At 39.7% G+C, this 18,029-nt stretch overlaps 1 protein-coding gene across 1 annotated transcript; it reads left to right on the forward strand.

Moving 5' to 3' along the window:
- The first annotated feature begins 239 nt into the window (after window positions 1-239).
- On the forward strand, window positions 240-1,184 carry LOC125080532 (olfactory receptor 9A4). The gene has a single exon (XM_047694384.1). The coding sequence runs from the start codon at window positions 240-242 to the stop codon at window positions 1,182-1,184; it is 945 nt and encodes a 314-aa protein (XP_047550340.1).
- The last annotated feature ends 16,845 nt before the right edge of the window (window positions 1,185-18,029 follow it).

Raw genomic sequence — 18,029 nt, forward strand, 5'->3', positions numbered from 1 at the left:
TGTGGTGTTGGTGGCTATTGTTCATCTTCTTGGGCTTTTAATTTACTTTCAAATTTATTCATGTCCTACATAAAACATTTAACACCAAGTTTGTATAGAAAGTAGTAGTAGTATGTTGTAGAGTCTAGGTGTGGCCTATATTTCCTCAATTGGAGTCATCCTTTAACTTTTTGCAATCAAATGCCTGTTTCCTCTCCTTTGCTTTTTAGATTTCACAAGGAACAAGAGCTCAGAACTAAATGTTGGTGAATCACTCTAGTGCCACTGAATTTTATCTCCTTGGCTTCCCTGGGTCCAGAGAACTACACCATCTTCTCTTTGCTACCTTCTTCTTCTTCTACTTAGTGACATTAATGGGAAACACGGTCATTATTGTGATGGTGTGTGTTGATAAACGTCTGCAGTCCCCCATGTATTTCTTCCTTGGTCATCTCTCTGCCTTGGAGATCTTGGTTACCACTATTATCGTGCCTGTGATGCTTTGGGGATTGCTTCTCCCTGGAATGCAGACAATATCTCTGGCTGCATGTGTCACCCAGCTCTTCCTGTACCTTTCTCTGGGAACCACAGAGTTTGCATTGCTGGGAGCGATGGCTGTGGACCGTTATGTGGCTGTCTGTAACCCTTTGAGATACAGCATCATTATGAATAACCGAACCTGCATCTGGGTGGTCGTTGTGTCATGGGTGTTTGGGTTCCTTTTTCAAATCTGGCCGGTGTATGCCACATTTCAGCTCACCTTCTGCAAATCACATGTGGTGAACAATTTCTTCTGTGACCGAGGGCAATTGCTCAAGCTATCCTGCAATAATACCCTTTTCATAGAGTTTATCCTATTCTTAATGGCTATTTTTGTTCTTTTTGGTTCTTTGATCCCTACAGTCGTCTCCTACACCTACATCATCTCCACCATCCTCAAGATCCCTTCAGCCTCTGGACGGAGGAAGGCCTTCTCTACGTGTGCATCTCACTTCACTTGTGTCATTATTGGCTATGGCAGTTGCTTGTTCCTCTATGTGAAACCCAAGCAAACACAGGCTGCAGATTACAATAGGGTAGTTTCATTGATGGTTTCAGTGGTTACTCCTTTCCTCAACCCTTTCATCTTCACCCTCCGAAATGACAAAGTAATAGAAGCCCTTCGGGATGGAGTGAAAAGATGCTCTCAACAGTTTAGTATCTAATCTTGTCTTAAGTATTGTTATGAATTCTAGAATGCTTTGATAAGTACTTACTTATCTTTTAGCTGCATCTTAGTCACCATCAGATAATGTGTGTGCAAAAAAAGCCTTTTAAATTATGGCCATGGTTTTTAACATGCTCAGTTGTTACTAAAAATTTACCTTATGATAAAGTTACATATATGGATACAGATACAGATACACATACCCTTCTGAAATTATAATATATTTCACAATAAAACTTTTAAAAAATTAAATGGAAAAATAATATGTGTGATATTTAAGTTTCTGAATAAGAAAAGGTAGAAAAATTTTCTTCCACTGCAGAATGGGATGACTACTGGATTCTAGGTCATCTAAATCATCTAAAATGTCCTGTGCTTTTGGTCCTCTGTGTAAACTTCCTGTTACTTTCCTGGCTCAAACATATTCTCTCTCTCTCTCAATCTCTTCTCTCTCTTTTTAGCAGACACAACAATACTTTATTCTTTCAAGTTGATGAATATGACATTTCTTTTTTTTTTTTAATTTTTTTTTTTCAGCATAACAGTATTCATTATTTTTGCACCACACCCAGTGCTCCATGCAATCCGTGCCCTCTACAATACCCACCACCTGGTGCCCCCAACCTCCCACCCCCCACCCCTTCAAAATTCTCAGATCGTTTTTCAGAGTCCATAGTCTCTCATGGTTCACCTCCCCTTCCAATTTCCCTCAACTCCCTTCTCCTCTCCATCTCCCCTTGTCCTCCATGCTATTTGTTATGCTCCACAAATAAGTGAAACCATATGATAATTGACTCTCTCTGCTTGACTTATTTCACTCAGCATAATCTCTTCCAGTCCCGTCCATGTTGCTACAAAACTTGGGGATTCATCCTTTCTTTCTTTTCTTTTTTTTTTTTTTTACAGCTTTATAAACATATATTTTTATCCCCAGGGGTACAGGTCTGCGAATCGCCAGGTTTACACACTTCACAACACTCACCATAGCACATACCCTCCCCGATATCCATAACCCCACCCCCTCTCCCAACCCCCTCCCCCCATCGACCCTCAGTTTGTTTTGTGAGATTAAGAGTCACTTATGGTTTGTCTCCCTCCCAATCCCATCTTGTTTCATTTACTCTTCTCCTACCCCCTCGACCCCCCATGTTGCATCTCCTCTCCCTCATATCAGGGAGATCATATGATAGTTGTCTTTCTCCAATTGACTTATTTCGCTAAGCATGATACCCTCTAGTTCCATCCACGTCGTCGCAAATGGCAATATTTCATTTCTTTTGATGGCTGCATAGTATTCCATTGTGTATATATACCACATCTTCTTTATCCATTCGTCTGTAGATGGACATCTAGGTTCTTTCCATAGTTTGGCTATTGTAGACATTGCTGCTATAAACATTCGGGTGCATGTGCCCCTTCGGATCACTATGTTTGTATCTTTAGGGTAAATACCCAGCAGTGCAATTGCAGGGTCATAGGGTAGTTCTATTTTCAACATTTTGAGGAACCTCCATGCTGTTTTCCAGAGTGGTTGCACCAGCTTGCATTCCCACCAACAGTGTAGGAGGGTTCCCCTTTCTCCGCATCCTCGCCAGCATCTGTCATTTCTTGACTTGTTAATTTTAGCCATTCTGACTGGTGTGAGGTGATATCTCATGGTGGTTTTGATTTGTATTTCCCTGATGCCGAGTGATATGGAGCACTTTTTCATGTGTCTGTTGGCCATCTGGATGTCTTCTTTGCAGAAATGTCTGTTCATGTCCTCTGCCCATTTCTTGATTGGATTATTTGTTCTTTGGGTGTTGAGTTTGCTAAGTTCTTTATAGATTTTGGACACTAGCCCTTTATCTGATATGTCATTTGCAAATATCTTCTCCCATTCTGTCAGTTGTCTTTTGGTTTTTTTTAACTGTTTCCTTTGCTGTGCAAAAGCTTTTGATCTTGATAAAATCCCAAAAGTTCATTTTTGCCCTTGCTTCCCTTGCCTTTGGTGATGTTCCTAGGAAGATGTTGCTGCGGCTGACGTCGAAGAGGTTGCTGCCTGTGTTCTCCTCGAGGATTTTGATGGATTCCTTTCTCACATTGAGATCCTTCATCCATTTTGAGTCTATTTTCGTGTGTGGTGTAAGGAAATGATCCAATTTCATTTTTCTGCATGTGGCTGTCCAATTTTCCCAACACCATTTATTGAAGAGGCTGTCTTTGTTCCATTGGACATTCTTTCCTGCTTTGTCGAAGATGAGTTGACCATAGAGTTGAGGGTCCATTTCTGGGCTCTCTATTCTGTTCCATTGATCTATGTGTCTGTTTTTGTGCCAGTACCATGCTGTCTTGATGATGACAGCTTTGTAATAGAGCTTGAAGTCCGGAATTGTGATGCCACCAACTTTGGCTTTCTTTTTCAATATTCCTTTGGCTATTCGAGGTCTTTTCTGGTTCCATATAAATTTTAGGATTATTTGTTCCATTTCTTTGAAAAAAAATGGATGGTACTTTGATAGGAATTGCATTAAATGTGTAGATTGCTTTAGGTAGCATAGACATTTTCACAATATTTATTCTTCCAATCCAGGAGCATGGAACATTTTTCCATTTCTTTGTGTCTTCCTCAATTTCTTTCATGAGTACTTTCTAGTTTTCTGAGTATAGATTCTTAGTCTCTTTGGTTAGGTTTATTCCTAGGTATCTTATAGTTTTGGGTGCAATTGTAAATGGGATGGACTCCTTAATTTCTCTTTCTTCTGTCTTGTTGTTGGTGTAGAGAAATGCAACTGATTTCTGTGCATTGATTTTATATCCTGACACTTTACTGAATTCCTGTCCAAGTTCTAGCAGTTTTGGAGTGGAGTCTTTTGGGTTTTCCACATAGAGTATCATATCATCTGCGAAGAGTGATAGTTTGACTTCTTCTTTGCCGATTTGGATGCCTTTAATTTCCTTTTGTTGTCTGATTGCTGAGGCTAGGACTTCTAGTACTATGTTGAATAGCAGTGGTGATAACGGACATCCCTGCCGTGTTCCTGACCTTAGCGGAAAAGCTTTCAGTTTTTCTCCATTGAGAATGATATTTGCCGTGGGTTTTTCATAGATGGCTTTGATAATATTGAGGTATGTGCGGTCTATCCCTACACTTTGAAGAGTTTTGATCAGGAAGGGATGCTGTACTTTGTCAAATGCTTTTTCAGCATCTATGGAGAGTATCATATGGTTCTTGTTCTTTCTTTTATTAATGTGTTGTATCACATTGATTGATTTGCGGATGTTGAACCAGCCTTGCAGCCCTGGAATAAATCCCACTTGGTCGTGGTGAATAATCCTTTTAACGTACTGTTGAATCCTATTGGCTAGTATTTTGGCGAGAATTTTGCATCTGTGTTCATCAAGGATATTGGTCTGTAGTTCTCTTTTTGTTGGGATCCTTGTCTGGTTTTGGGATCAAGGTGATGCTGGCCTCATAAAATGAGTTTGGAAGTTTTCCTTCTATTGCTATTTTTTGGAACAGTTTCAGGAGAATAGGAATTAGTTCTTCTTTAAATGTTTGGTAGAATTCCCCCGGGAAGCCGTCTGGCCCTGGGCTTTTGTTTGTTTGGAGATTTTTGATGACTGTTTCAATCTCCTTACTGGTTATGGGTCTGTTCAGGCTTTCTATTTCTTCCTGGTTCAGTTGTGGTAGTTTATATGTCTCTAGGAATGCATCCATTTCTTCCAGATTGTCAAATTTGTTGGCGTAGAGTTGCTCATAGTATGTTCTTATAATTGTCTGTATTTCTTTGGTTTTCGTTGTGATCTCTCCTCTTTCATTCATGATTTTATTTATTTGGGTCCTCTCTCTTTTCTTTTTGATAAGTCTGGCCAGGGGTTTATCAATCTTATTAATTCTTTCAAAGAACCAGCTCCTAGTTTCGTTGATTTGTTCTATTGTTTTTTTGGTTTCTATTTCATTGATTTCTGCTCTGATCTTTATGATTTCTCTTCTCCTGCTGGGTTTAGGGTTTCTTTCTTGTTCTTTCTCCAGCTCCTTTAGGTGTAGGGTTAGGTTGTGTACCTGAGACCTTTCTTGTTTCTTGAGAAAGGCTTGTACCGCTATATATTTTCCTCTCAGGACTGCCTTTGTTGTGTCCCACAGATTCTGAACTGTTGTGTTTTCATTATCATTTGTTTCCATAAATTTTTTCAATTCTTCTTTGATTTCCTGGTTGACCCATTCATTCTTTAGAAGGATGCTGTTTCGTCTCCATGTATTTGGGTTCTTTCCAAATTTCCTCTTGTTATTGAGTTCTAGCTTTAGAGCATTGTGGTCTGAAAATATGCAGGGAATGATCCCAATCTTTTGATACCGGTTGAGACTTGATTTAGGACCAAGAATGTGATCTATTCTGGAGAACGTTCCATGTGCACTAGAGAAGAATGTGTATTCTGTTGCTTTGGGATGAAATGTTCTGAATATATCTGTGATGTCCATCTGGTCCAGTGTGTCATTTAAGGCCTTGATTTCCTTGTTGATCTTTTGCTTGGATGATCTGTCCATTTCAGTGAGGGGAGTGTTAAAATCCCCTACTATTATTGTATTCTTGTCGATGTGTTTCTTTGATTTTGTTATTAATTGGTTTATATAGTTGGCTGCTCCCACGTTAGGGGCATAGATATTTAAAATTGTTAGATCTTCTTGTTGGACAGTTCCTTTGAGTATGATATAGTGTCCTTCCTCATCTCTTATTATAATCTTTGGCTTAAAATCTAATTGATCTGATATAAGGATTGCCACTCCTGCTTTCTTCTGATGTCCATTAGCATGGTAAATTCTTTTCCACCCCCTCACTTTAAACCTGGAGGTGTCTTCGGGTGTAAGATGAGTTTCTTGTAGGCAACATATAGATGGTTTTTGTTTTTTTATCCATTCTGATACCCTGTGTCTTTTGATTGGGGCATTTAGCCCATTAACATTCAGGGTAAGTATTGAGAGATATGAATTTAGTGCCATTGTATTGCCTGTAAGGTGACTGTTATTGTATATTGTCTCTGTTTCTTTCTGATCTACTACTTTTAGGGTCTCTCTTTGCTTAGAGGACCCCTTTCAATATTTCCTGTAGAGCTGGTTTGGTATTTGCAAATTCTTTCAGTTTTTGTTTGTCCTGGAAGCTTTTAATCTCTCCTTCTATTTTCAATGATAGCCTAGCTGGATATAGTATTCTTGGCTGCATGTTTTTCTCATTTAGTACTCTGAATATATCATGCCAGCTCTTTCTGGCCTGCCAGGTCTCTGTGGATAAGTCTGCTGCCAATCTAATATTTTTACCATTGTATGTTACAGACTTCTTTTCCCGGGCTGCTTTCAGGATCTTTTCTTTGTCAGTAAGACTTGTCAATTTTACTATTAGGTGACGGGGTGTAGACCTATTCTTATTGATTTTGAGGGGGGTTCTCTGAACCTCCTGGATTTTGATGCTTGTTCCCTTTGCCATATTGGGGAAATTCTCTCCAATAATTCTCTCCAATATACCTTCTGCTCCCCTCTCTGTTTCCTCTTCTTCTGGAATCCCAATGATTCTAATGTTGTTTCGTCTTATGGTGTCACTTATCTCTCGAATTCTCCCCTCGTGGTCCAGTAGCTGTTTGTCCCTCTTTGCTCAGCTTCTTTATTCTCTGTCATTTGGTCTTCTATATCGCTAATTCTTTCTTCTGCCTCATTTATCCTAGCAGTGAGAGCCTCCATTTTTGATTGCACCTCATTAATAGCTTTTTTGATTTCAACTTGGTTAGATTTTAGTTCTTTTATTTCTCCAGAAAGGGCTTTTATATCTCCCGAGAGGGTTGCTTTAATATCTTCCATGCCTTTTTCAAGCCCGGCTAGAACCTTGAGAATCATCATTCTGAACTCTATATCTGACATATTACCAATGTCTGTATTGATTAGGTCCCTAGCCTTTGGTATTGCCTCTTGTTCTTTTTTTTGTTGTGAATTTTTCCGCCTTGTCATTTTGTCCAGATAAGAGTTTATGAAGGAGCAAGTAAAATACTAAAAGGGTGGCAACAACCCCAGGAAAATATGCTTTAGCCAAATCAGAAGAGATCCTGAATTGTGAGGGGGGAGAAAGGGGATAAAAAGGGGTTCAGAAAGAAAGAAAAAAAAAACTATTAAAAAAAGAAAGCCGATAAAGAAAAAATATAAAAAGAGGAAAAAATATATATATATTAGATAAACTATTTAAAAAACGTTAAAAAAAAGAAAATGGTAAAAGTTAAAAAAAAAATTTAGCAGAAGAAGAGAAAAAGAAAAAAAAATTGAAAAAGAAAAAAAAAATTAAATTAACTGCAAGGCTAAAAAATCATGGGGAGAAAGCCATGAGTTCCGTGCTTTGCTTTCTTCTCCTCTGGAATTCCGCCGTTCTCCTTGGTAGGTGAACTTGGTCCTGGCTGGGTTTCCCGTAGATCTTCTGGGGGAGGGGCCCGTTGTAGTGATTCTCAAGCGTCTTTGCCCCAGGCGGAGTTGCACCGCCCTTACCCGGGGCCGCGCTGAGTCATCCGCTCGGGTTCGCTTTCGGGAGCTTTTGTTCCCTGAGCGCTTTCCGTAGAGTCCGGAGGACGGGAATAAAGATGGCGGCCTCCTGGTCTCCGGCCTGGAGGAGCCCAGAGCCCGGGGCCCCACTCCTCAGTGCGCCCTCAGAGAACAGCGCCAAATGACTCCCGTCACCCTGGCCTCCGGCCGCGCTCCGAGCTGACCGAGCCTGCGACCGGTTCAAGGTAACCCCGAGCTGAGAGTCACTCCTCGGCTCTGTCTCTGCAGCCGGCTTCCCCGTTCTAATTCCGGTAAGCTCTGCGACACTGAGACACCCCCGATCCTTCTGCGACCCTGCGGGACCTGAGGCCGCGCTTACCCCGCCTGGGCTTCACCCCAGTTAAGCCTCTGGAGCGATGTCCCTCAGTGGAACAGACTTTTAAAAGTCCTGATTTTGCTCAGTTGCTCCGCCGCTCGCCGGGAGCCGGCCCCTCCCCCCGCGGTCTATCTTCCCGGCGCTTTGGATTCACTTCTCCGCCAGTCCTACCTTGCAGAAAGTGGTTGATTTTCTGTTTCTGGAATTGCTGTTCTTCTTCTCTTCAATCTCCCGTTGGATTTGTAGGTGTTTGCAATCTTTAGATAAGCTATTTAGCTGATCTCCCGCTACCCGAAGTAGTCTCAGCCTGCTACTTCTCCGCCATCTTGACTCCTCCCCCGAATATGACATTTCTAATTTCAGTCATGGAAATGCAGACTTAAGGTGGTGCCTCTCAAACTTTAACATGTATTTCTGTCACATGGGATCTTGTTGAAATGTACATTCTAATTCAGTTGTCTGGACTAAGGCTTGATAGTCTACATTTCTAAACAGCTCCAGCTGATGTTAATGCTGTTGTGGGGGGAAGGATTTCCTCTACCCTTGATTTCCTGTCCCAAAGTTCTCTTGCCTTAGTACTTTGCTGCATATTTTCTTGGCTGGTAGAATTTAGAGAATGACGTCATTCCACAATTTTGGACACCTTTACAATCCTAGGAGTGGTTATCTTTAAATACAGAGACATCTCTAATAGGTGGACTTCCTCAGGGTATGGGAGAAAGAGTTAGGTAAGTTGACATTCTCTCACCTGAAAGTACTCAGATCATGTTGTCTGCAGCCAGAAAGGATGTGGGACAATGGGGCTTCTGTGCCAGGAGCTGATGTGACAAGGGTCCCTGGGATCAGGGGGAGTGCAGAGAGTGCAGAAGAGGAGGAAGCCTCTCATCCCGGTCACATTCTTTAGTCTTTCCAAGGTCCATGTTACCTGGCCCCTGCTTCCTGTCCTTTTCAGTTTTTCATCCTCTCCTGCCCACTTTGTTTCCTGATTCCTCTTTGTAGCTCTCTTCCTGTGGCTTCAGTTCCCCCATTCACTTCTGGGTTCCCTATTACCTTTCTCCCTCGTGGACCCAAGCTTATTATGCTGTCATCCATCTTCCCACCAGGAAGCCTTTGTGCCTCTTTCCTAGTGCCATCAACTTCACTCACGCTTTCCCTAGTCAGCCTGACTTTGGTGTTAATCAGTGATTCCATTTCTTATGTCATAAACCCAGTTTTATCCACGATGGCATTTTTGTAATAATGAATTATTGTTAACCAAATGGGATATCAGGAGGTGACTGGTTAAGTAAATTTTTTTTTTTAAATTTATTTTCAGCATAACAGTATTCATTGTTTTTGTACCACACCCAGTGCTCCATGCAGTCCGTGCCCTCTCTAATACCCACCACCTGGTTCCCCCAACCTCCCACCCCCCCACCTCTTCAACCCTTCAGATTGTTTTTCAGAGTCCATAGTCTCTCATGGTTCACCTCCCCTCCCAATTTCCCCCAACTGCCTTCTCCTAACTCCCCATGTCCTCCATGCTATTTGTTATGCTTCACAAATAAGTGAAACCACATGATAATTGGCTCTCTCTGCTTGACTTATTTCACTCAGCATAATCTCTTCCAGTCCCGTCCATGTTGCTACAAAAGTGGGGTATTCATCCTTTCTGTTGGAGGCATAATACTCCATAGTGTATATGGACCACATCTTCCTTATCCATTCGTCCGTTGAAGGGCATCTTTGTTCTTTCCACAGTTTCGCAACCGTGGCCATGGCTGCTATAAACATTGGGGTACAGATGACCCTTCTTTTCACTACATCTGTATCTTTGGGGTAAATACCCAGTAGTGCAATTGCAGGGTCATAGGGAAGTTCTATTTTTAATTTCTTGAGGAATCTCCACACTGTTCTCCAAAGAAGCTGCACCAGCTTGCATTCCCAACAGTATAAGAGGTTTCCCCTTTCTCCACATCCCCTCCAACACATGTTGTTTCCTGTCTTGCTAATTTTGGCCATTCTAACTGGTGTAAGGTGATATCTCAATGTGGTTTTAATTTGAATCTCCCTGATGGCTAGTGATGATGAACATTTTTTCATGTGTCTGATGGCCATTTGTATGGCCATCTCTTCATTGGAGAAGTGTCTGTTCATATCTTCTGCCCATTTTTTGATATGATTATCTGTTTTGTGTGTGTTGAGTTTGAGGAGTTCTTTATAGATCCTGGATATCAATCTTTTGTCTGTACTGTCATTTGCAAATATCTTCTCCCATTCCGTGGGTTGCCTCTTTGTTTTCTTGACTGTTTCCTTTGCTGTGCAGAAGCTTTTGATTTTGATGAAGTCCCAAAAGTTTATTTTGGCTTTTGTTTCCTTTGCCTTTGGAGACATATCTTGAAAGAAGTTGCTGTGGCTGATATCGAAGAGATTACTGCCTATTTTTTCATTCATAAAATGAAATATTATGCAGCTATAAAAAGAATAATAAAACTCTTTCTGTAATGATAAAAACTGATCCCCAAGCTGTACTTTTAAGTGAGAAAAGCAAAATACATTGAACTTAGTATTTACTTTTGTATAAGAAAGCAGTAGAAATAGGGTATATTTATATTTGCTTGTGGACAGCATCATAAGAAATTAAGACGTGGTTACCTGTGAAATTGTGGTGGTGGGAATGGGCAGACAGGATGGAGAAAGAACAAGATTTTTCACTCTTTGCCTTCTAATAGTCTATTATTTTTGTAACCATATAGGTATTACCTATAAAAATAATCACATTTTGTTTATGTTTTTAAGGGATGTAGTAATTCAACCTCTCATCTTTTTATTTATTCATGTATTTTTTTTCTTATTCAGGAATATCTGGTTATTTATATGAATACATTTCTCTAACTGGAAGATGTTTGGTAAGTGGAGCCTTCTGTTAAATTAAAATATTTTTGGAAATATTATTGGACCATAACATAGAAGCTAGGAACTCAAGAAGAATATCAGGAGAAAGAGGCCTGGGTAGAAGTGACTGTACACTTTCTTGAGCCTAAGGCCTCAGTTAGTATGTCTGAAAGGGAAGAAACATCACTTTCAGAAAAGAGAAGAGGCTGTCCCATTCTAAAGAATCTTGCTCTGAGACAAAATACTTACTTACCTGTGTACTATGTAGTAAGTGTCAGAGAGAACTATCCATTTAGAGTTCCATACCCCAAAGCAGTGTAGCACTGAGGTTAAACACGGAGAAGCCCAGTGCCTACACTCCCTTTCCCCTCAACTTTGCAGACAAAAGCTTTCTGCTATGCTAGATACTTCTCTCTACCTCCAAAAACTGACTATAGAAATGCTTGGTTTTTTGGATAATGTAAACAATAATAGTGATGGTAACAACCAGTATTTCATATTATGCATGTCAGGAGCACCTTTCACATCTAGCTTTAGGGATTCCCTGTTGATTTCAGCAGGCAGACCTACGTGGCATCCGAGTCGGTACATGGACAACCCAGAAGTTCTGAGGAGTTAGTCCCGATTGAATGCAATTGACCGATGAAAGTAGAAACGGGTCCATCAGACGGGAAAAGAGGAAAAATTATCTACCAGTTTCTACTTTCATGAGACACAATTTATACACCTTCTAAGATGAGTTGTTCCAAAGATCAAGCAATTCATTGCACTTAATGGTAGCAAACTTGATAAAACATCCTTTTATTGGTTTTACAGCCTTCCATTTTTTATATCTTTTGTCACTCATACCTGCCCTCAAGGACCATATTCCCCAATGAAAACTCATAAGTCCTTGGCCTCCTGAGGAACCCAAGCTAAGAAATACTGCTTAACTCTGGCACTTAATTCTTATAACTAAATAAAGAAGAACTCATTTAAATCATTAAAGAACTCCCTATGGTAACTACTATTATTACCCAAGGAACTCTGACACAGAGATAGTAATTGACTCATCCAAGGCCACATTCTGAAGGCCCAGGATCTAAACCTGGGTGGTCTGGCTTCTGTTTCTTCTCTTAACCACTATGCTGGATAGACTACACTGCTAAATTATGAAATGCTACGTGTAACTTTATCTGACCTACTTGTTAATTATTCTTGTATCAATCAGGATAGTCTAAGTTACATCATGGTAAGAAGTAATCTCAAAATCGTTGTATCCCGCAACAACAAACGTTTATTTTCTAATTATTTGTCTGTTATGGGTCAGTTGCTCCTCTGCTCCTTATCATCTTTATTATAGTTTAGACTAATGGGATAGTCCCTAACTGGGATTTGGCTGGTCCTGAGATAGTGGGGAAAGATTATGGTAAGTCATGGTCAGATTTCACTCACCTAAGTAAGTTAGAAGGCCAAGCCTGCTCTCAGTAGGAATGCCTAATTTCTTTTTTTTCTTTAGATTTTTAAAATTTTTATTTATTTGACACAGAGAAAGGGATCACAAGTAGGCAGAGAGGCAGGCAGAGAGAGGGGGAAGCAGGCTCCCCGCTGAGCAGAGAGCCTGATGCAGGGCTCGATCCCAAGACCCTGAGATCATGACCTGAGCCAAAGGCAGAGGTTTAACCCACTGAGCCATGCAGGTGCCCCAGGAATGCCTAATTTCAATCCAGAACTATAAAATTATATATATCTGAAAAAAAGTAGCATTATATGTTGTAATTTTCTTTATTATAGTCTTTTTCCTCCATAACCTAGACATATAAGTAGTTTAAAGAAGGGAAAAAATCTCACAGAACATTATTTTCGATCCTAAATGTTTAAAAACGCACCACTCAGGGGGAACTGGACATCTACATGCAAAAGAATGATTTTGAACTCTCACCTCACAGCACATACAAAAATTAACTCAAAATAGAACAAAGACCTACATGTAACAGCTAAAAGTATAAAACTCTTAGAGGAGAAAACACAGGGAAAATTTTCCTGACATTGGATTTGGCACTGACTTCATGGATATGACACCAAAAGCACAGGCAACAATAGGAAAATTTGAGAAATTGGACCTCATGAAAATTGAAATCTTTTGTGCATCAAAGGATACTATCAAGAGAGTGAAAAGGCAGCCTACAGAATGGGAGAAAATGTTTGCAAATCATATATCTGATAGAGGACTTGAGTCCAGGATACATAAAGAACACTTACAACTCAACAACAAAAGGCAACCAATCCAATTTAAAAATGGGGAAATAATCTGAATAGACATTTCTTCAGGGAAGATATACAAATGATGAATAACCACATGAAAAGGTGCTTCACATCATTTATGATTACAGAAATACAAATCAAAACCTCCATGAGATACCACTGCACACACAGTAGGATTGTTGGCAACAAAAGTTTGGAACATAACCAGTGTTAGTGAGAATCCCATATACACCACTTTTGGGAAGGTGTCGTAGTACTGCCACTTTGGAAAAACTTAAGGTTCCTCAAACAATTAAACATAGAGTTATCTTATGATCCAACAGTTTCACTCCTAGGTGTATACCCAAGAGAAGTAAAAACATGCATCCATACAAAAAGTTGTTCATGAATGTTTATAGTAGCGTTATTCATAATAGCCAAAAAATGACAACAACCTACATGCCTATTAGCTGATGAATGAATAAATAAATAATGGGATTTTTTTCCAGCCATACGAAAGAATAACTGATACAATGCTACAACAGGGATGAACCTTACAAACATGTTAAGTAAAAGAAGCCAGTCACAAAAGACTGATATTGTATGATTCTATTCATATGAAAGTCCAGAATAGAGAAATATAGAGAGACAGACAATAGACTAGTGGTTGCTTGGGGCTTGGGGGAATGCAGGGATAGGTCGGTGATAGCTAAAGGGTGCAGGCTTTCTTTTTCAGGTGATGGTTGCAAATATATGTGAATATACCCCAAACCGTTGAATTGTGCCCTTTAAATGGGTGAATTTTGTGGTATGTGAATTATGTCTCAATAAAGTTGTTAAAAAATAGTATGTGAGATGGTGAAAAAGTTCTTTGAAGAAAAGTGAACTAGGAGTGTACAAGACCATCTGTTGAGGGAGTCCTGAAATTTCAAGTAAGTTTGTCAGGGAAAGCTTGAGAGATTGTAGGGAGGCATTTGGCTACCTTTTGCAGAACATTCCAGGCATAGCAAACAACAAATGGAGAGGTCCCAGGGAAGGCATAAGCAAAGATGCTGGAATGGAGTGAGTGAAGGGGAGTGTAAGAGAAAATGAAATCAGAGAGGTAATCAGGATTTAGATCCTGTAAAGCCTTGTAAGCTTTTTATAGACTTTGCCTTTTCCAAGAGTGAGTTGGAAACTACTGCAGGATGTTGAAAAGAGTGACAGAATCTGTCTAATGTTTTAACAAGATTATTCTGAGGCTACATAAGTTGATTAGAGAACAGTAAGAGAGAAGGAAGGAGATCACTTAGGAGGTTATATCGGTTAGCTTCTGCCATATAAGAGCCAAGCATAAACTCCAGTGCCATACAACAATGAACTTTTATTTTTAGTGCATTAAATTTCATTTTATCTAGGCTAGGCTCAGCTCTGCTAATTTTATCTAGGCTAGGCTAGGCTCTGCTAATCTAAGGTGGGCTTGTGTACTAGTCTAGGATTGGATGGCAGTTGGTTGACCTAGGTTGGGCTCACACTGATATCTCAAGTGGGATATCTCTCCTCTTCCTGGCACCAGCAGGCTTGCTTGAGCCCTTCTTGCTATGACAGTGGCAGAACACAAGAAAACACAGATGGAAAAACCAAAGGCCTCTTAAGGCCTGGGCTCAGAACTAGCACACTGAAGTTTTAGTCTCATTCTATTTATCAAAGTCAGTTACATGGAAGAATCCAGAATCAATGTATGGAGAAGTACCGTACTTGAGGAAATGGGGGAAAGAAAGGATTGACCAAGACAGATTTAATGTTTCCCTTTGCTGTCTGAACTTTCAGCAGACTTCTTCTTGATTCTAGACCCTTGACATCCCTTTTCTTAGATTATTTACTTTAGAACACTTAAAATGGCAAATTCTTTTCCTGCATCTTTTTCAGACTCAGGAGTAGCTCAATGTGCTCACCCTGTTGATCAACCTCTCCTCACTAAGGTACACCTAATAATTGACCTGTGGATTTAGCTCTTTGTAGGTTATTGATGACTTGGATTGACAATGCAATGACCTCACAGAGAAATTCTTGTGAAACACTTTTTCTGTCAGTATGGAACTCAGGGAACATTGTCCAAATCTTTTATATCCTCAACTTCTGAATGTTTTGCTGATCCTCATGCTTTTATTTGAAACATACATCCCCTAAGGGCCTCCACAGCACCTCTGATGTCATGACTGTTTTTTCACTGAATGTGGGTTAGATGTCTTTCTTATTTGTTATTACTTGCTCATAACCATTATGCATTCCCCCCGCTTCCCTGCTTTAATTTTGGTCTAGCTTTGAAAACTGTTGCTCTACCCACCTTTTTTTTTTTTTTTTTTTTTTTTTTGCTCGTTGCAGTTATCTGCAAACCTTTGGACCATTTTAACTAAATTTTTTTGAGGATTTTGTAACTAGATCACCATCATTTTCTATACTTCTACTGTTAGCTAATGCTGGTTGCCATCACCTACCACTCTCTTTCTCCTTCATTCTGTTACAAACATACTAGCCTCCTGGTATTTCTTGAACACACTAAGTGCAGTCTTGTTCCAGGACCTTGTATGCTCTTTCCACCAGTTGGAATTATCCAAGATATTTGCATGAAGCAGTCTCTCACTTCCCAAAAATTATTTCTTCAAAGTCTCCTTAAGAAACCTTCCTCTAAACACTAAATGAAAAATAACAAGCTTCCAACTTCACTCTGATAGTCCTTGTCTACCTATCATTCTTCATTTTCCTTAATGGTACTCATTATCACATAATATATGTCAATTAATTAATTTATTATTGTTACATCCCACTAGAATGTATGCTTCATAAGGGCAGATACTTTGTTTTATTTTCTGCTGTACCCTCAGTACCTAAAAACAGTATTTGGCACTAAGTTTTTGAGAGATTAGGTAATTTCTCCAAGGCTTCTAAAACAAAGATTCTACCAACAGGTGTCTAAATAAAAATGTATGTTTTTGACTTGTACACTCTACGTCCTTCTGGCAGTATCACAGTAATGCAAGATAGTTCTAGGTAAATGATGCAGTATTAATCAGAGACCAGCATGCAAGAGTAAGAAGAAGGATATTGAACATCATATCATCTGTTTGTAGCTTCAGGGCTTTGGAACAAAGAAGTGGAGCTTCAGGCAAAACAGTAGCTAACAGGATAAGGGTCAGAGTGAATTATTCTACAGTAAGTGAATTATACATTAGGAGAAACAACTGGTGGCATGCTTGGTTTACTGAAAACCACAAGATAAATCATGTCACATTATCCTAAAGTATCAATTTTATTGATTATATGTAATTAAACCTGGTGCATATGAAAGCAAATATAGATATACTTACTAAACTTTGTAATAGACATTAAAGAAGATCTAAGTAAATTAAGATATATCAAGTTCAAGGATAGAAAGACTTAACATCATAAGGATATAGACTCCACCCCAAAATTGCTAGAACTCATACAGGAATTCAGCAACATGGCAGGATACAAAATCAAGGCACAGAAATCAGTTGCATTTCTATATACTAACAATGATACAGAAGAAAGAGAAATTAAGGAATCAATCCCATTTACAATTGTACCCAAACCGATAAGATACCTAGGAATAAACCAAACCAAAGAGGTAATGGATCATTACTCTAAAAACCACAGAACACTTATGAAAGAAATTGAGGCAGGTGTAAAGAAACGGAAAAACATTCCATGCTCATGGATTGGAAGAATAAACATTGTTAAAATGTCTATGCTATGTGGAGGACAAGGGGAGATGGAGAGGAGAAGGGAGTTGAGGGAAATTGGAAGGGGAGGTGAACCATGAGAGACTATGGACTCTGAAAAACGATCTGAGAATTTTGAAGGGGTGGGTGGTGGGAGGTTGGGGGCACCAGGTGGTGGGTATTGTAGAGGGCACGGATTGCATGGAGCACTGGGTGTGGTGCAAAAATAATGAATACTGTTATGCTGAAAAAATAAAAAAAAAAACTAAAAAAAAATGTCTATGCTATGGAGGACATGGGGAGTTAGGAGAAGGCAGTTGGGGGAAATTGGGAGGGGAGGTGAACAATGAGAGACTATGGACTCTGAAAAACAATCTGAAGGGTTTGAAGAGGTGGGGGGGGGGGGGGGGGGTGGGGGGAACCAGGTGGTGGGTATTAGAGAGGGCACAGACTGCATGGAGCACTGGGTGTGGTACAAAAACAATGAATACTGTTATGCTGAAAATAAATTTAAAAAAATGAAAAAAAAAGAGAAATTCAAAAAAAAAAAAAAAAAGAAAAAGAAAAAAAAATGTCTATGCTATCCAGAGCAATCTACACATTCAAAGCAATCCCTATCAAAATACCATTGACATTTTTCACAGAGCTGGAACAGACAATCCTAAAATTTGTATGGAATCAGAAAGACCCCAAAACCAAAGCTGGGGGCTTCACAATGCCTGATGTCAAGCTATATTACAGAGCTGTGATCATCAAGACAACATGGTATTGGCACAGAAACAGACACGTACATTGTGGACCAGAATAGAGAACTCAGAATTGGACCCTCGGTCCTATGGTCAACTAATCTTCGACAAAGCAGGAAAAAATATCCAATGGAAAAAAGACAGTCTCTTCAACAAATGGTGCTGGGAAAATTGGACAGCCACTTGTGGAAGAATGAACCTGGACCATTTTCTTACACCATACACAAAGATAAACTCAAAATGGATGAAAGACCTCAATATGAGACAGGAATCCATCAAAATCCTAGAGGAGAACATAGGGAGCAACCTCTTTGACCTCATCCGCAACAACTTCTTCCTACACAAATCTCTGAAGGCATGGAAAACAAAGCAAAGCAAAAATGAACTATTGGGACTTCATCAAGAT

This window comes from Lutra lutra, chromosome 11, assembly GCF_902655055.1.
Source record: "Lutra lutra chromosome 11, mLutLut1.2, whole genome shotgun sequence".
In the NCBI taxonomy this organism is placed as follows: Eukaryota; Metazoa; Chordata; class Mammalia; order Carnivora; family Mustelidae; genus Lutra; species Lutra lutra.

Bases quoted from the DNA above. Each gene is read 5' to 3' on its own strand.
- LOC125080532 (XM_047694384.1), top strand. From the start codon at position 240: ATGTTGGTGAATCACTCTAGTGCCACTGAATTTTATCTCCTTGGCTTC.